Source organism: Tyto alba, unplaced genomic scaffold (assembly GCF_018691265.1).
Source record: "Tyto alba isolate M040663 unplaced genomic scaffold, T.alba_DEE_v4.0 Super-Scaffold_6, whole genome shotgun sequence".
In the NCBI taxonomy this organism is placed as follows: Eukaryota; Metazoa; Chordata; class Aves; order Strigiformes; family Tytonidae; genus Tyto; species Tyto alba.
This window is the reverse complement of record NW_024881327.1, coordinates 29,393,581-29,413,475: the sequence shown is the minus strand read 5'-3', so window position 1 is coordinate 29,413,475 and position 19,895 is coordinate 29,393,581. Positions and strand designations below refer to the sequence as shown.

Below are 19,895 nucleotides of genomic sequence, written 5' to 3'. Positions count from 1 at the left end.
AAGTTAACCCTTTCCAAGACCTTGCTTGTGACATGCTACATGTTGCAGAGCTAGCAGGGAGCTTCTGCTTTGTGCTATCCTGTCAGCGCTGTACCTGTGTATATATACCTGTGCTTGATTAAAGATCCTTCGCTCTCAGGGTTAATGATTATTGACCAAAGGTTTTAGAAACTTATTTCAAAGCTGCTGCATTCTAATGTAACACCACTCACAGTATGAATGTTTGGGCACACACAGCTTTTGGTTTTTTTTTTTTGCCTTTTTACATTATGGGGTACCAGTAACACTAAAAGACACAGCACGTTATTTCGTTTGCGCATGGCATCATTTCTGTGTAACATCTGAAGCCGAGAATCTTCCCTCTTCACATCGCCGTGCAACCGGCGAACCAGAGAGCGCCCGTCGGGCACCTTTCGGTTCCCGCTCAGCCTGCGTCTCACTAACCGGCTCTGGAAAGGCCTGGCTGACCCTCAGTGAGCCAACGGTACCGAAGCGAGCATGAGCTGCCACAGCACCGAAGCGTCGCCGTGCAGACCCCCCAGGGCGAGCAGAGGAGCACCGCCCGGGCCTGCTGGCGGGCCCGCCGCCACCCCTCAGCGGGGCGTTGCTAGGTGTGGTCGGAAGCGGCGCGGCGCCTACATTACCCGGCATGCCCCTGCCGTCTGCCGGAAGTGACGCCCAGCCGTATCCGGGGAGCGCGCAGCGGCGGGTGGTGGTGGCGGCGGCGGCGGCCGGGCCGGGAGCACGAAGCCGGAGCGGAGCTCGGGAGGTGGTGGCCGCGTTCGCCCCCGCCCCGGCTGAGGCGCTTCTCTCCCCCCGCAGGTTGGCCATGGCGGACTCCACGCAGAATGGGCCCATGCAAGGCGGGGCGGGCGGCGGAGCCGTGGTAAGCAGCTGCGAGGGCCCTGCCGGAGCGGCGGCATGGCGGCCTGCGCGCCCGGGTGCGGGCAGCGGCTCTTAGGGTTTTCGGTTGGAAATGGGCGGTTGCTGCGCCGCCGCTTCTCGGAAAACGTCTCGGTTAAAGCCGGTTCTGTGGGGCAGCGACTATATGGCGTCTGTAGTTATATTGTGCAAATAAGAATCGATAATGATATGAAGACGGTTGCAGGTTAGTTAAAATCTGGTCCCTCTAATTAAAAGGGTCAAGGAATATGGAGGAAAAGAGCAGTCTTCAAAAGACGGTTCGAATTCATAAAAAAGAATCCTGAGCTCTTTAAGGTAGAAGGCAACTGATGTTTTGACTCTTAGGCACCTAATAGTCAAGAGCGTGCTGTGTTTCATTAGAGCCTTGCTGGTACCGGGACTGTATCAGGAGTGAGGAGGGCTGTGGTTAAGGAGAGCCCAACGACAGGAGAGGTGTTAGATTACTGATAAAAGCTTTTTTGAGGCCAAAAATATGTAGGCCAAAATGATGCCTTCTTCCTTATGATGTAGTTATGCTAACTTTACCAGACTCCTCCTCCTTCTTCCCTCAGTAAGAACTATGGAGATTTAGTTCCAGGTATGTGCAGTATTCCTTCTAGAAGGAACCTTGAAGCAACAAATGGAAAAGTCAGGTCTAAAGACCTTGCATGGTAACATTTTTGAAGCTGGATGTTTAGTAAGATTGGTTTGTGTTGAAAAACCACCTCTACAGAAGACTCTACCACAAGATTTGGTTGTAGTGTACAAAGGAGCCTTCTGGTTCTGAGGAAGCCTAGATGTTTTTGATCTGGTTAGTAACATCATGTGAATCAAATATCACAGGACAAAAAGATGGTCATTGCTTCAAGCTGTAATTATTCAAGGTTGGAGAAAGACTTTCAGTTCCATATAGAAGGGAAGAATGTTTGTTGTATGCAAATACTAAGATACCAACTTCTCTGGGGGTTGGGTTTGTTCTTTCCTTTTTCTAATGTAGCAATTTCTAATGGCTAACAAGTTGGACACAGCAATGTGGATTTCCCGCTTGTTCACGGTTTACTGCTCAGCTTTATTTGTCCTGCCTCTTCTGGGGTATGTATCATAATGTAAAAGAGCATTTAAAAGTACCAAAGTAACTAAACTCCCTTTTCATAGAGTTTTTCATGTAAGCGTAAATTTCTGTTATTCAGCTTACTTGTGTGCTTTTTTCAGAACAGGTTACAGATTTTCAGATTGGTTTAAAACACTTGTAGATGTGTTTGGAAAATGTGCTGAGCAACTGTAAAGCAGTGGCAAATGCATGGGTTTAGATGTAGTTATGGAGTAATATATTGAGTAGTTTTACTTTTGGCACCTGAAGTAGGTCAATGTTACCAGTTTTTGAGTTGTATTTTGGTAATAGTACTCATAGAAATAATAGAATAATAATAGAAATACCTAAGGTATTGTGAAATTGTGATGCAATTATCAAGGGTGGATGACTTCTCTGCAGGGGCTTCGTTCATATGGTAACATCTCCTCTGATGATTTGCAGGTTGCATGAAGCAGCAAGCTTTTATCAGCGTGCCTTGCTGGCAAATGCTTTTACTAGTGCCCTCCGACTACACCAAAGGCTACCGCACTTTCAGCTTAGCAGGGCATTTCTGGCCCAGGCTTTGCTGGAGGACAGCTGCCACTACCTGTTGTACTCTCTTATCTTTGTAAATTCCTACCCTGTTACAAGTATCCTTTACTTATGTCATCATGGTAATGTTTTTAAAGATCTTAAAAACTTGATTCTTTTTGTCACCTGTGTCATGATTTGAAAAACTAGTTTAAACTAGAATAGGTTTGCTATTCATAGAATGTACTCTACGTAAAGTAGGAGAGGCTTATGTTTATTGATCCATATTCAGATTAACCACCTCTAACTACTGCACTGCAGCCTCTGGCTACTTACTTTTTCTTTTCCTGAGACTTAAATTCAGTGATTTTATGACCAGCCTCAAGTGATACTTTAAGAGAAGTTGGTAACTTTCACTTATTACCAGTTCAGGGTTTATATATGAATTCTCACTGTAACTAGGACATGTATCATGTTAGAGACACAATTTTTCAGTAGTAGCTCTTTCAGATAACTTAAACAGTCTTACAAAAAGACATACTCCTGTGGCTTGTCAAAGGTGACGTAAGAACTGACTCTTCTTTGTGCCACTCCGTATGTATGCTTCATGTCCTACTCTTGAAATGCCTCTGGCAGAGGAATGTCTACGTTCTTGCTCTCTAAAACCTGAATGGCTGGCAACTGCATGTTCCTTGGTAAAGAAATGTGTTCTCTAGCATCTCAATAAAAAAATGATGACTACATGTATTTGATAGATTTTTTTTTTTTTAAGAGGTAACCTCACAGGTCTCATGCAGAAAGAATGCATTTCAGTAGAAATGCACCGGTGTGTAATGTTGTGTGTTGTGCTTTTGCATACCTGCATGCATACACATTTTGAAGTTAATAAAAATGCATAGGGAGGAGCTATAAATACAGATGTTAGACCTATACATGTCTTAATGCAGTATAGGTCATTCCAGCCAGCCTTTTGCAAAGAACCATCAACCTATGACTTGTGCATTAATGTAACATCACAGAGCAGTGAAGCACTTGTGCAGCCTGTAATTTTCCTTATCGCTTGCTTCAGTGAGTATTTTTCCAGTTCTGCTGTTCTCTTTGCTTCATGCTGCCACATATACAAAGAAGGTTCTTGATGTAAGTATGATACAATTAATACTGTTGGTACTCTTGGGATTTATAAACAGCTTTGAGTTGCAGCTATGGTTTGCTTTAGCTACACTGGAGGAATTAGAGTGAAACTGTAGTGTGGAATCTCAGCACATTGAGTCTGAGAAGTCTTTTTTTGGGTTGGGTGGTTTTGTGGTGTGTGGGTTTTTCCCTGCCCCCCCCCCCCTCTGTTATGACTCAATGATATGCTGGAGTTGACGCTAATTATTTTTTTCCTCAAACGCTGTTCTTTGAAGGAAGCAAATGCTGTGTAACAGTTAAGTTGAAGCTTAAGACATGTCTTTTCAAGCCAAACCATAGCCTGTGAAATTTAATGTTCTATTTCAGTGGTAAAATAACAAACTGCAGGGTGAGGCAACCAAGCAAAATACTTGCCAGTTGAACATGCTGCTCAATGAACTGCCTTTGCAGCTTAATGTAACTCCAACCTTTGGTGCTCCTACTCGGGCCATCTTGCTGCCATAGGTACTTCCTCCGAGTGGACAGAATAAGGCTGGTGGCCATCTCTGTGTGGTTGAACCTAAAATGAGTGGGTGAGGGAATTGCAACACCCCGTGGTTTTGATTGAACTCTCTAATTATGGAGTTCCAAGCTTCCAGTAGTTTTCTTTGGGATACTAATCTCCATACCTTTAAAGGTTCTAGTCTTAAAATGCTTACATGAGTTAGAAATTATAATTGTTAGCATTTTGATTTCCTTGTGCTAGAGAAGATAGGTGTAACTTGTACGTTTTCTGGCAATCTTTTTTTTTTTTTTTCTTTAAAGGCACGAAGTTCAAATAGTCTGCCCTTCCTGAGAAATCTTTTAGAGAAACTGAGTGCTAATCAACAGAATATTCTAAAATTCATTGCTTGCAATGAAATTTTCCTGATGCCAGCTACAGTTTTTATGCTCTTCAGGTAAGAATTACCATAAATATTTTCAGAATTGGAAACTTTCCACACAAGATTACTTTTTGCAATTGAGTTCTCTGTGGGTCACAGATCTCCATTTGTATGGTGCTGGCTGGCCAAGGCTTGAATTTATTGTTAAATTTATTTGATTCCTAGACTTGCCAAGTTGGTGCATTGTGAAATCAAAAAAAACATTCACTCTGATATAACAGAGCACCAAAAACCCCTTTCCTTTCATATCATGGGTGACATTGCTGGGTCAAATCAAAGTTTTTTCAGGCCTGTAACCTGTGTTCTCCTACATTGTGCAGTAACTTTAATTTTGGTCATTGTAATAGACTATTAAGATCTTCAGTTTCACTGAAAGCGAACTCTTATTTTTGACTGTTGGGTTACAGAAATTTAAGTGGCATGAAATTTCATTGTGCTAAAAGTGTTCAAGCAGGAGTAGGTTATGTCCTCTCCTGTGTTACTTCTGCCCAGTGACCCTTGTCTTTTTTTTTTTTTATTTCCATTTGTTTTTTCCTGCTGTGCAGCCTGTGGAATTTGGTTTAGGGATCTTGAGCATATGCATGTTGAATCCTACTGCAGTCATATAGGCATAATGACCTGCCAGTCACTGAAGTTTGGGTCATTGCCTTTTAATATTTGGAGGGGGAATAATGCCCTCTGTTCTATACAAGTCATAGCACAGTGAGAGCATTTGTTTTGAGTGGTCTCACAGTCAGCAGAAGGGAGGCTTTATCTTCTTGGAAGTTGATAGAACACATAATTTGTCTTTATCTTTTGATATGTCAGCTGAACACTTCAGTGGTTCACCCCTGAAGGATTCCATTTCGTTTAAGGCTACTTACCAACTGACAGATGCACTCTGTATCCAGTATCTGAAACTCTCAAGTGCTTTAAATTTCTCTTTAGGATAACTTTTTTTTCCCCCTCTTTCTCTGGAGAATTTAGTGTGTGAAGTGTTGCTACTTGATATATCATCTAGTACTGAAGCTTATGAAAAAAAATCACATACTAAATTTTAAAACTGTATAATGGTTAAATGCAAGTACTGTGAGAATTTGTTCTTTAAATGGTTTGAGCATATTAAATTGCTTGTAAATACTGTACAGGTGTAAGGTTTTGTTTTTTCCCCCTCCTGTAGCTCCCTTTCCCTTTATATTGTTTCGTTTGGGTAAAGATATTGCTCATACTTGAAGGAGCTCTAGTTACTGAAACTGTCAAGTTCAACTTCAAACAGAGCTTTTTAATATGTGTTATATAAAGAAGCTTCAGTCATTAAATTTGTGATATTTCTGTGCTTTGCTATGTATGGTTTATATGCTACCCTTTCACTATTTTACAGCATCATGTGAAACAGCAGCTTTGTGAAGAATCAAAACCTAATTTCCTTGTAACTGAAATAGTCAATTACCACCTTGTCATTAATGTTTCAGTGCATCTATAACAGTCTCCAGTGTGAGCAGTTTTGCAAAAGATACTAGAAATATGGTCCACATATTCAGAGTGCTATGCTTAGAGCTGAAAAAGCTTGCTGTATCTGGACTATTTATGTCAGTCAATGTCTGTGTTTGACCAGCAAGCTTTTCCTTAATACTGAACAGGTGTCCACTGTCACTTCTGTGATTCTTTGCCCACCACCAGAAATGAGGCATGTAAAAAACCAAAACTTCGTAAATATAAAATCAATACGAGAACAGCACTTCCTTCACTGCTTTATTGAGTGGCTTTACCCTGTAATGTAGGTTTCTGCTTTTCTAAGTGTGTGGTTATGTACTTGCAGATCCAGATTATCTGAACCAATGTGACCCTAATGTAGTTGTTCTTTTTGTGCCCGAGTTGTTTGCTTGATTTTATTTGGAAAATTCCTGGGGTTTTTTTGGTCAGTATTAAACTCTACTTCTCTATTCTCTTTCAGTGGGCAAGGAAGTCTGCTCCAGCCATTCATTTACTATCGGTTTCTTACATTACGCTACTCCTCTCGGCGAAACCCATACTGTCGGTAAGCACTAAATTGATTTTGGAAGTTAATGCTTAACTGTATCGTGTTTAGGCATTCATAAATTTCTTATTCTAAAATGAACATATAACTTACAGTGCTAAATCTGCAAATGGTAATTACAGAATGTGGAATATACCTGGATGCTAAAGAAAAAAAGAACATCGGGTTCAAGATTACATTTATTTCATATAACTGAACTTTTCTGAAATGTGGCACCATCCTTGAATGGGAGCTTTAAGAACATGCTTGTGCAGTTACAACTACACTTTAGGAGAAGAAAGTTTTTAACTGTTCTGCAACAATTTACCAGAAAGACATCCTTATTTTTAGGTTCCAGGTCTAACTGAGGCTAAGTCTCTACATGAACTGGCACTTATGAACTTGTGTAATGTTGACAAGAAAAAAAAAAATCTGTGGATGATCTTAAACATGTTCATTACCTGCTTTAGTTAAATTTGTAAGTCAGGTTAATTACAATTGAAATAGAGTCTTATTGATTTTGTTTGAAAGTTGGTCAAGCCAATACTATTGTTTTAACCTTTGAAACCTCTATAAGGATTTGCTCAGGTCAGTGCTTCCTCAGAACTTTTCCTATGATAAGTGTTGCACAATGTAAGATTTTGTGAACATACTTTCCAGTCTGATCACTACTAGATCAGAAAATGGCTTGCTGAAGTGGCTTTGGCTGCCATGGTATGCAAAGACAGGTCTGACAGTCATAAACTTTATCATCTCCTATTCCCTACTATTTCGTAAGAATCAACTGTTCCATTTTAGTACATGTATTTTTTTAACAACAACAACAACAAAAAATCTATGAAGGTGCTTTACTACTTTGGTATCTAAAAATAATTTAAGTTATGCAATACTAAAACTAACTTTCAATAGAATTGCTTTATCCAAGGTGATCTACTGGTGTTTATGTAGTTTTAAGGGAAACTGGTGTGGTTTTTATTTCTCATCTGTCTTCTAATAGTTGCTTCTAGAGGGCAGGGATCTTTCAATCTGGCAAGAAGCAGCACACACAATTACCTCTTAACTCCTTACATTATTTCTGATAAAGCATTATTCTTTCCTTTTGAAGTGGTTTTTTTGTTTGTTTGTTTTTGTTTTTTTCTTCTTGACAGTATAATTTTTCTGCTGTCTTTATATCGGTCCTCATCTGGAAGCTGCTGAACTAAACTTAATTAAAATGTTAATCTTTAAAGGACAAGAATTCTGAAGCTCTTGCAAGATACTGCAACACTGAGTTGATCTAAAGAACTTGCTAACTAGAGTGTGTAGGGTGTTAAGTGAATGAAAGATTTAGATTATACTTCTAATAAATGCTGTACGATTTTAAAACTCTCTTTAAATCTGATTTTTCAGGACTCTCTTCACGGAGCTGCGGATTGTTGTTGAACATTTAATAATGAAGCCCTCATGCCCTGTTTTTGTAAGAAGACTATGCCTCAGCAGCATTTCCTTTATAAGCAGATTGGCACCAACTGTTGCATAGCCAAATTTCAAGCACTTGTGTTTTGTGAACATTATGAGCAGCTGGCACTTCTGCTGATGAATAAAAATTTCTGGTTTTACACTGATCTCACTCCCGGCTGTATAAAAATGTGTACATGCTTTTCTTGAGGATAATATGAAATTTAGCATATCAAAAGCAAGTCATTGAAACTTAAAATTACTGTGCTGTATTGCTAATTGGTGAAAAAAGGTAGCTGCATCTTATCCAAAACATGCCCAGTCATGTAGAATTCTTCTAGGAAACAAGGATTGTTTGAGGTTGATTAAAACTTTAAGAAGTCTGTGCTCAGTAAGCTTATGTTAGTTGGAACTATAGCTACTGTAGGATGTCTCCAGTGGGTAGCAGTTGGTACAAATATCTATGCAGTACACTTTGGACAGTATTCTTCTGCTTACAAATTTATCCATAGAACCATTTTGTCTAAATTGCTGTACTCCATGTAAAAATATGGCCCTCTGAATTTAACAAAAGGGATTAAAATCAGTCAAGCTGACATAGGTAATACCTTTTCTGAAGGAGAGGCTATTTTTATTAATACTACTTAAAAAGATCTCTTAAAAGTTTCTTACCTTGTGACATAGTCTTACATTACATTGTTGGAAGAAATACCAAGACTCTGATCATGGAAAACTGTGCAGTTATCTTGTCATAACAAGATGTTTTACCAAGCCAAATTGCTGACCTGTAGGTTTTTCAGACAAAGATTCAATGCTTAAACTTTTAACCATCCCTTAAGTGAACTAATCAATGTAAATTAAGTAACTTTTGCAGTATCATTGCAGATTTGTTCTTGTGTCTACACAAATGTGAGACTGCAGTAATTCAAGCATGTTGACTTCTTAGAAAATTAATCTGTAGCTAGCTTTATATAAATTATTCTTCCAGTTTCTGAGACTCTCATTGTCATGGGAAATTTGCATAAAGGATTACACCTGTTTAGGCAGCTTCTGAAACAAATGGGCATAGGACTTTTTTGGCTAAATCCATCTGATGACCAATCTGAAGCCAGTGTCATGACTACAGAAGTGAATATTAAATTGAGTGCTGATTGTGCATTCAGCCAGCAGCTGAATAGGTAGTGGAAAAAAATATTATCTGTCTGAACATAATTTATTTCTACAAATTCAAGGCAAAGTATTTGCTTTATCTGAAGTTAGTATTCTAATTGCATAAAATTAAATGGGTTTCATTGGCTTTTTGTAAACTTCTATAGTACTGTATTTAACCATTTTTCCTTGATCAGAGAAATCTTGTGAAACACTTTTGAAAACAGTCTTGAGGAAAAGTATTTTTCTGTAACCATTGAGTTATCTTGTTTGTGATGTGGGTATCATTCAGACTTCCCAGTAGTATTAGTTTGTTAGATCAGAGCCATGTATTTATAAACTTATTTCATTTTTTGCTCAACCTCTTGGTACTAATGAACCAATAGGTAATTGAATATGATATTCTTTAATTTTCTTGCTCTCTGGACATGATTAGCTATTTATAGAACACTTGCACACTGCAGAGGCAACTGCATGCAGTAATGCTCTACAGCTGCTAAAGACTTGCAATGAGATTCACAATATGTATATCCTGTAATTTGAATATTTTATAAAAACTAAAATTTCTACTGCAATAAAAGGAGTGTTAAATGTAATTTGCTAGGCTCTTTAAGCTTATTTTCTTTCTAACAACATACTGATGCTTGAACCTGGAAGTTGAGCGGAATGCTATCCTGTACGTATGTGTGCATGTTCTTATATTCCTCACTGCTGCTTCTGAATGGGGACATAATTCAGAAATGCACAAGACATTATTTTATAGGGAATTTTTGCCTTCTAATGTGCAAAAATTTATGACGTTTTCCTTCAATATTTAACCCAAGAATAAGCACTGCAACATACCAAATCAGAGCAGAAATCTGGACATACTACCATTTAAATTCTTCAGCACAATTCTAAATCCTTTTCCATGTTACATGGTATATTTTGAGTGGTGACCTCAGGCTCTGTTCAGCTTTGTTGCACCACTGTGATTCAAAAACTACTTTGGTCATCTAAGTTGGTCTTCCATACTAGGAGTGGAAGGCAAATAAATACTTTTGTAATTACTGTAAGCAAAATAACATGTTATGAGCAAATTTTTGTGGTTTAAGACTGCTGTTATGGGTTCAGTCTACTGTTTCTTTAATTGTATACTGTTATTAGAGCTGAGTCTAAATTGGATCTGATGTATTGCAACTGTAACTAAAGGATGCTTAGTCTTGAGATCCAACTCTTGAGTGGATGAGGGAGATTAAAAGGAGTAAGTGAATGAGACTTCAGTAAGTAGAGAGTTGGAAGACAATGTCATGAAGCAGATATATGTGGATGCTGAATTTCTTGTTAACTTCTTCTAATAAGTCTTAAAAAAGATTAAGTGGAGGAAGCTGTTTCATAAATGGAACTTGATTTGACCAGTACTATATTCTTGGCTTTGCAAAGAGTTGCTTGACCGATGAGGCCTGGATTTTACTGGTGCCCTGGTAAAACTTATCTCTGATGTGCCAAGAAAACATGGAATGATGGGGTAAGAATAACTTCCAAGTAAAATAACAGGACAACTTATCTGCACTCTGCATCAACTTTGATTTTTACTGCAGCCTTTAGGCTGCTTAAGTGATAACACTGAGTTTCCTCAATGCTGGCAAAAATACTCTGTCCTTGTGCCTGCTTCCTTGCCATAGTTTGTGACTGTTTCTATACTAATGGTTAAATTAAACACATGAAATGCTGGTCATGTCCTCATAGCTTAAGATTTTTCTGGTGAAAACTGTGTTCATGCTGCTGTGCTTTCAACAGCTAGCCACGATGCAGAAGCTGTAACAGAAGTCTGTAGTAGTAGAGTAGCTTTGCAACTGACTACAAAATGCCTGCCAACCCTAAATGCGAAGCAGAGGAGTTTTTGTCCTAAAAGGTTGTCTACCTAATGTGGTAATTGTTTCCACTGGTATAAATCACACTGGTGGTTGTTTTTATCATCTTTGCTTTGGTAAGTTAAAGTGCTGTTGCATAGATTCTGTGGGAAGACCTGGCCCTTGCTGTGCACAAGCTTTCTGTAGAAGTGATTCTTCAGCATATGGCTCGTCTGTTCTCACTTGTAGATAAATAAAGCATCAGGAACCACTGGATCTGTTGGAGTAGCTGATGCCAGTGGGGATTTCTTACACACAAAGTAATTCATAAGGCACCCATGCTTTGCTTTTATTGTCTTTAATTTAATTTTAAACTTTCATTGTAATTTTTGTGCTGTCAGTTTTATGTTTTGCTCTCTTTTTTGATGGATATTCAAGGGGAGTAATATCCACTAATATTTTAAGTTACACGTTTTAAGGATTATAATCATGAGCCATTATTTGTTCCAGCAGTTTTTGAGCTGCTAACTGTATATGTGATAGTATTGTCCAACGAATAATGTAGCTGGTTATTTTGTACAGTCTGTGTTGAGCCTTTTTATTGTTGGGCACCGGTATTGCAACATTTGCTGTACAGATCCATTGCTAATTCAGGAAATGCAGTTCTTGACCATTTTGCAGACAGGAACTGCCTGAGGCGATGTAAGAGCTCTGGCAGAGCAGGAAATAGAAAAAAAGAGAGTTGGACAACGGTTTGGGTGAACTGTGATTTGTTTCTATACCACATATGACTACTTGGTCCTGTTTCCAAAATGATACTGTTGCTTAAACAGTTTCAGGAAGTACTGTACCTTATGATGCTCAGATTAAGGGTAGCAAAGACCATTGAACTAGAACAGCATGTTCTTTTAAAAAATTATGTCAAAAATTTATTCCCATGTGCAAGAGCTAGGTATGACCCCTGGTATCGCCATCGTTCTGGTGAGGAAAAATAATGCAACAGAATAAGATTGCAAGCACTTACCTGCTAGATGTTAGGTATGCTGATCTGTTGTAATTTTAAATTGATGCAGTGCAGGTATTTGTGGTTACACTAACCAATTTTAGTATATATAGTTTATCTTTGTACTGTAACTTTTGTGCTACAATTTTCTTAATCATAGGACGAGTCAGGCCTTGCTGTTTTAAATGGTCTTTTAAGGATAGAACCTTAAGCAATCCTTTATTTCAAAGATGTATCATCAATATGGATAATGTAATTGAATTTAATCTTAAACGGGGATTCAAAAATATCTTTTTCATAGAATGTCAGCATTACTTATTAACTCTTCTGCAGAAGCTAGCTCTGTGATAATAGCAGATATTCTGCAGGTAAGGGAGTTTCATTGCTTCGTTCTATGCTATCCAGATGGTACAAACTTCTAAAATGAATTGAAAAATTAATCTTTTACTTGTATTCAAGGACTGAGGCACAAAATGGTAATGTAAGGGCTCAAAGGGGAAATATAGTTCTCCTCCATATTTGAGAAAATGTGAAGCCCTTTCAAGAAAATCTAATAAACATAGTAATCACAGACTGCTGACACTAAGGAAGAAGCACCTCATTTGCTCTTTCTTTTATGCAGCGATTTACGGGTCCCTACTGATTTTCAAATTGGATCACTGCAGTAAATTATCCATGGCAGTACCTGTGAAAGAAAGCACTGGGATCCATATTTGTTTAGTGGATTGCTTAAATCAGCAAGAATGATAGATTTGATGGTATGAAATTGGAAATATCAAGGGCTTTTCTCAGTGAATGAGCAAGTATCTCAATTTGTAATTTATTGTGACCCTTTCTCACTGTATGTGCTTTGTACATCAAATATTTATTTCAAAACAAATTAAATTGTTTTCTGTATTGATACAGTGATGGTTTTGTTGATGTTCTTGAAATTAGATTGTATAGGGTTTTTTTCTGGATTTAAAATATTAACAATGTTGTGTTGCAAAACAGCATTTGTTGTTTAAGTTCAGATCTCTGAGTTTGAGTTACTGACCAACAGCTTTCCATGTTACATGTTCTGCGTGTGTGTTCGGTGTTGTGGGATTTTTTTGTGTGTGTGTTTAGTGCAGGATGCAGTGAGCTACTGCGGCTTCTCATTGTCTTTTTCTAGAGAAAAAGGGAGATTAAGCTGTATATCGAAACTAAAAAAAGCTGATCTCTGTCTTAAAGTCACTGGAGCTATTCTGCTTTACACCTGGCATAGGTAACACCCAGTCCTATGAAAAAAATTACCTATGTGCCTGGTTTACTGCCATATTTTCAGTGCAGGCATTAACAGAGAAAGTTGACTGTACACTTGTGTTTTGGCAGGAGTCTTGTCCCTGCTATGGGGGGGGGGGGGGTGCAGGTTACTTAGATCCATAGGTTACTTTGTGGCTATGATTACATCCCACTACCTAAATAAGGACCACTGCTGAACTGAAAACAAGCGGTAGCTAGTGCTTGATTACTTGGAATAGATATCAGTGTAATAAAATCTTGTTTTGCAACTAGTGGCTGGTAATGTGACCCCATGTTACCCTCTTGAGAGCTAGGCATAACTCATCCGTGATGGCGTGTTAAATAGCTGACTTCTGTTCAACCTTGGTGCCAACCAGATGGGCTTTATTCTACCACAACTGGCTACTACCATACAGCTGCAGTTTTGTAAAACAGCAGTGTGGATTGTCTTCTGAGGAGCCATGAAGGACTTTTCTCTTAAAAGAAAGCAGTGGTTAGTTTGAGTTCATCTCCCTTTATTCTGGTTTCCATGTGCCCGACTATATCTTGCTTGCAACGAGAGTGAAGTGTTGCAGCAGTCCAGACTTCTGACTGGTTCCTCTGAACAAGTGCACATCATGGTATTTTCATTTGCTGTGTGTGTTCCTATGAATGTTCACTCATGCACATTTACCGGTGTGAAGAACTAGAGAGTATGTTGGATGAAGATGGTGCATCAGTTGGTTGAGATATTTCACAGGAAAACTAAGCTACATCAGAAGTTATAAAGGTACAGGGCTAGATTATCTGTGAGGGTTAAAGAATGTCAACTATATAGCTTTCAAAGGTAGAAATGTAATGGAAGAAGAATGGGGAGAAAAATAACAGAGTTCAGCTCTATGTGATAAAAAGAGATATGGAAATCTTACTGCATGCTCTGTTGCTTTCACAAACCCCAATTCACTATTGTCATCAGTATTTTCTGGATAGTACTTAACTTTTCTAGCTGTAAATTATTTCTAATTTAGTCTCTATTAAAATACTATTGGAATAGTGTGTTCAGATGCTGCCACATTGTGCAAGCGCTGACAGGCTGATCTTGGTTTAGTTAAAATGGAAAAAGCTGCAGTGGAATTATGTGTTCTTGTCCATTGTGTTTGAAGCTCCTGTAGTGGAAAAGTAGAGAAATAAACACTTGCTATGATCTGTATTGCTACTGGGCTTCTTGGTTCTTTTTGATTCTTTAAGACTTTCCATGTTGCATTGCTACATTTTTATATTGGCTATCTAGGGGAAGATACCATATGTTCAACTGCATAGGGTTTTGTTCTGATGTATGTTTGTTCCTGTGTGCAAAGACACATACAGAATATAATAGTTGTAACTAAGCATTTTAATATTTATGGATTTAATTTTTTTATCTAGAAAATTTGATGAAACACTGTTTTGAGATGACAGATGTTTGCCTGTTACAATCCCTCTTGACATACTTTCTGCTATAGCAATTTCAGTTAAGTTCTGACTAAAGCACAACAAAAATCATTGCGAATCCTCTTGGTGAAAAAGTTTAAATCAAAGCCATTATTAGCAAGGTTTTTTGTAATGGCAGATGGAAGTCTGAAGTTGACTTTCTGAATTCTTGTTGGCATTTTATCAGTTGAATAGTTATATAATACAGAGAAATGTTGAAACCTTAGAGACTGGAGTTACAGCATCAAGCATTAGTTCAGTATGTGAGTATCCAGTGTTTCTATTCACATTTTTAATTCTCAAATTTTTTAACATCACTCTGGGACAGAGGTAAGCAAGACATTTGGTTGCATCAGTGCATGTGCTGTGCATTGATGGTGTGTATGTATACTTATAGCAGCAGATAAATGACTGAAATTCAATATTCTGAAGTTCTTTTGCCATTTGGATATGTTCATTTACTTCATTCTTTATGATTAAAAAGCCTCTCTGCACTCTGCTAGCCTTCTCTTTAAATCTTCTATCTTTAAATCTTAAAGATTCTTGCACTGCATAGGTGGTGCTTTTGTACAGTTAAAAAGTAGAAGTCAGGCTTATTTCACTTTTTTTTTTTCTTGAAAGCAAAAAATATCAAGCTGCTTTTAACCTGGTCCTTGTTTTCTTCATGTAAGAGATTGTAGGACAGGTAGAATAGCAGGAGACTAGACCTGGCGATCCAGAAAGCTTCCTCCAGTCCTGTGTTCTTATGTATGTCTGCATATTACTGTACAGAATAAAAGTAGTTGTTTAAGTATATTATATATTATGTTCCTAGTATTGGTTTTAAGAATTTTAAGCTAGCTTTCTGCTTTAGGATGAAGATAAGTGTTGCTATCCTTAAGAGTTCTTTCTCCTTACTCAAAGGCTGGAAATTTTTGATGATATGATTTTGTCATTTGAAATTAAATGGAATTATTCCATGTGCTAATTTTATTCCAAACCACTGACCTCTAGTGGCTGATTTGCAACTATGAAGCAAAACATTTCAGTAATTTAATGTGCTCCTCATGTGTCTGTCTGGCTACAGGGGAGAGTCTTTTTCCCTTTAAATTGCTCAGGAGAATAATGCCTCTTCATGATTTATTCTACTTTGGCTTTGCAAATATCTATTTGCCTTATTCATTAGAAAGGACATCAAAGGAAAACCAGATTTATGGTTAAGGTTTCTTTAAAGAAGTAACTACTCACAAGGCCAGGTGTTTCTTGTGATTGTTGGCAAGATAGAAGACCCTGTGATCTGTGGGATCATCCTGTTATAAAGGTCTTAAAACATTTATTGTCAAATCCTTGCAGTCACAAAGCATGGTAATTATATTAGCAGAATCCCGATTCCTTTGCTTCGGTTTTTGCTGCTTTATAATTGAAGTCCTTCCTACATGTGTGGGTATGGGATTATTGATTTGGGAACAGTAATATTTTCATCTTTTTTCTGCATAACCATGAAGTGCATTTTTTTGGATACACGTTGTATGAATCTTTCCCTTTTCCCTAATTTGATTTGAGCTGTGTATGTCCCAGTATAACTCCCATTGATTTTTGTTGAGTTAGGCAAGTGACTCTCCATTCCCCAGCGGGAGAGCAAATTCTTTAAAATCATGCCTCCCTTTAGGAGAACAGCATTGAGTAGGTAAGAGGGGTGCCTGCACAGAGCCATACTGTGCTGTTTTTTTTTTTTGTTTTAGTTTGTTTTTTTTTTTTTTAAGGCAAATCTCCTGATCATTCTTATTTACCATGAAACCAAACTGGAGTGTCTGCTCTAGGCTCGTTCCTAATGAGCTTTAGTCTCTGTCAGGGATACAGGGTCTGACCGGTATGGGGGCTGCATTCCTGCCAGGTTCTTCCGTGTGTACCAAGTGCATGTGTCAATGGAGGGCTTCCAAACCACGGAGACGTGTGGTGTCTTGAGGCCTTTTGAGCACTGTAAGGGCCAAATGATATCTCTGCTTCCATGTCTACTGTCAGTCTCTAGCCCCCAAAGTTTATCCCATCTTTCTCTTATCCTGGTATTCCTTCCCTTTTTGACCTGCCCTACCTTCTGTTCTTGCCTGCTCTCGTGAAACTGTTTCCCGCTTCTGGAATTCCATTCCTCTGCTTTACCGTACTCCCACTTCCACCGATTCTGCAGGACTGATGCCAGCTTAGCCCCCCAGAAGATCCGGCACGCGTGACCTGGGTTCCCGAGGAAGGGACGTGGCCGCCGGGCCGTGCTGCGAGAGGAAGGCAGGCGGCTCCAGCGGCAGCCGGGCGTCACGAGCTGCCCGGCCGCGGCTGGGGTTGGCAGGGCTGGCGGAGCACTGCTGCGTGCAGTTCAAGAGACTGAAGAGGACTCTGCTGGTGTTCCAGTGAATGAACTGCATGTGAATTATTGAGAACGCTTACCCGCGTGCTGGAAATGAATATTTGCTTCTAGTTTAATGTTGATCTTTGGCCCAGTGACCGTGAAATAACTTTACAGGCCTACGTGACTCAGTGGTGTTACACAGGCTTCTGTAGGTTTACCATTTTGTGCTGTGGAAGAGTCATTCCCCTCATGTGCCTGCCTGCCATTAAATACTTTTTCTGTTAATTTAAATATTTTACCTAAAAATCTTAAAGGTTGGTTGGGATCACTGGACACTTCATGCATTCATACTTTTTTTTTTTTTTTGTTGAACTTTTGGTATGTATTTGCTTACTGTTAACAATATATGTGTAGGATCATAAAAGGTACAAAATCAAAGCAGTTTTTCCCTTTTAGAAACTTTGCTGTGCTGTATGAAAGACACACAAGGCAGGATGTTATGGGAATCCCAAAGAGTAACTTAAACGGTATTGTCATTATCTCAGCTCTTGCTGCTGATCTGGGAACATTGCGAGTCTCCTCTGCTGTATAAACTTGAAATCTTTAATGAATTTCAGATTAAAAAATATTCAAATTGACTTTATATTCCACCATTTTTTCATGTAAGGAACACAAATCTTTCACTGTGTAGCCTTCAGGTACCACAGATTTCTTGCTAGGCAGTAGCATTGGAGAATTTCATAATGATGTACTGTTGTAGTTTGAATAATCCAACTAGTTGTTTTTTGTTTTGTTTTGTTTTTTTTTTTGTTTGTTTGTTTGTTTTGTTTTAATAGGAATGAGAAAAAAAGCTTCCAAAGGTCTATATTTCAATCCAGTTGCCCATCTTTACTTAGAACTGCTTACGGATCAAGGAACTATTCAAGTGTCTCCACTAAGCAGGTTCTAAATCTTGGACTGTGTGGGTACAGCCTTTTGTGTTCTTCCTGAGGACCTGGTAAAGAAACTTAACCTTGTAAATTTTTACTGGCAAGGTAATATGCTTTATACAACAAGGTTCTTGAGTTTTTGCAAAAGGATGCTTGGGGAAATGACCCCGGTATGGTAGCCAGCCTCCCACTTCTTATGAGCAATATACATAAACAGTGCCCAGTCATTTAGGGTGTTTCTCTATTTGTTGCTAGTGACTGATAACTACTGGTTGTGATGCTCATAAATAAGGATTTGAGATTTTTGTCTTAGGGTGTTGCAGCTACCTGCCGTGAGGCATAGTAATTCATTATCAATTGCTTCATGTACTTGGCTGTCCCATGCTGAATAGGCTGTTATTGATGCTCTTTTTGCTTGTTCTTTATCTCCTTCCTCCCGTTTCAGTATGTATCAATAGAAAGGTTCATGCAGAGCCTTTGATCATGTAAATCCTAGTTGACCACCACACCAGTAGTATCTATTAATTCACCTATGGTATTGCAGCTTTATTTTCCTTCCTGTTTCATATTTACAACAAAACCAGACAAGGCAAACTCGGTTACTCAGCTGGATAAAAGAATATGAAATAGTTTAGTAATCCCATTTAGTTTTGAACAGGAAATGATAAACCTAAAGAAAAATAGTTTTAAAAGTAATGCAACACTTAGCATCTCCTCTGGAGTATAGCAGAGAATCTTCAGGAATTACAAATCTTTCAAGAATTTCTATAGTCATTCAAACATCCTTATGTAGGGAAAAGAAAGGGAATACTGTTAACCTTGTGTTTCTTCATTTCACTGTTAGGCTCTTGCCAAAATAACAAGAAGCCAGCAAAATATGTATCAGCTGTGTGTTAGACCCCAACTGAAATTGGTGAATTGACCTCACCTTTGTTACTTTATGACTTGCAGTGAATTAGTATTTAATTCAATTGCTGTACATTTGGTACTTAATGATACAGCATCTGTTGCAATACTCCTGATTCACTTGGTATGGCTGTGATTGTGCTACTGGGAAGATGGATGTTAATTATTTTATGCAAGTATTTTACTTCAGTCTGCCTCCATTGGGTTTCTAGGAAAACTTGTATTGGCAATGCTAATTGCTAGCTGGCTGGTAAAGAAGTTAGGTGCCAGCAAACCTTGTTCAAAATCTAATTGGGTATGTTAAAGACAGGTGCTGTAATAGTTCTCCTCAGTGATCAAATGCTTTGTGGATTATCAAGTACATTAATTATCCACATTCCCTGCCAAGCTAACTTCTGGTGAGCTCCTACGTTCCTCCCACTGTGCAAATCAAGACAAGGAGGCCTGAGATGTTCTGTCAGAGTCATGTAAACTAATCTCAGAGCTCTTCTGGAAAAACTTAAAACTGCCCAAACGCTTTTTTATTAAAAAAGTGTGTAATCTGATGCCATTGGGACTGATCACATGCATGGTCTTGAGCCAGATGGGAGGTGAAGCGAGCAGAAGGTGTCACAGCAGGGCTGGGTACAAGAAGACATCATGACCCTCTGCCCTCATGTTCCTCTGCAGGGCCCACTCTCTCTGGAGAAAGAAGTTTTTAGTTGTTTGGGTTTTTTTTTTTTTTGTGGTGGTTTTTTTTTTGTTTGTTTTTGTTGTGGTGTCTTTTTTTTTTTAATTAGATCTTGGTCTATCAGCACTGAGAGGGGAAGCAGAGTTGAGGGGAGAGTATTTTCCCATAAAAATCTTGCAAGCGTGTTTTAATGTCATCTACAAAAACCACGGGTTATGGTGGTTTTTCACCCGTGCTAACACATCGAGCAGGCCCACGTGTGTTACACACACACACACGGGTATCTCTCCCCTCTTTCCCCACGAGCAGGACGCGCTCCCCACCCCTCGGGCGCGCCCGCGCAACCGAGGCGCGGCCGCTCCGCGCAGGCGCGGCGGGAGG

At 38.8% G+C, this 19,895-nt stretch overlaps 1 protein-coding gene across 1 annotated transcript; it reads left to right on the top strand.

Annotated features, from left to right (window-relative positions):
* The first annotated feature begins 687 nt into the window (after window positions 1–687).
* Window positions 688–9,738, top strand: TMEM33 (transmembrane protein 33). The gene is made up of 7 exons (XM_042808081.1): window positions 688–886; window positions 1,901–1,995; window positions 2,438–2,625; window positions 3,576–3,643; window positions 4,442–4,575; window positions 6,494–6,577; window positions 7,946–9,738. The coding sequence occupies exons 1-7, from the start codon at window positions 830–832 to the stop codon at window positions 8,073–8,075; spliced, it is 756 nt and encodes a 251-aa protein (XP_042664015.1). The 5' UTR covers window positions 688–829; the 3' UTR covers window positions 8,076–9,738.
* The last annotated feature ends 10,157 nt before the right edge of the window (window positions 9,739–19,895 follow it).

What these genes read in the sequence shown, in the direction of transcription:
- TMEM33 (XM_042808081.1), top strand. Translation starts at nt 830, where the DNA reads ATGGCGGACTCCACGCAGAATGGGCCCATGCAAGGCGGGGCGGGCGGC. An exon ending in GGGCGGGCGGCGGAGCCGTG is followed by an intron (nt 887 to 1,900) that starts GTAAGCAGCTGC and finishes TTTCTAATGTAG; the next exon opens with CAATTTCTAATGGCTAACAA. An exon ending in ACAGTTTTTATGCTCTTCAG is followed by an intron (nt 4,576 to 6,493) that starts GTAAGAATTACC and finishes ATTCTCTTTCAG; the next exon opens with TGGGCAAGGAAGTCTGCTCC.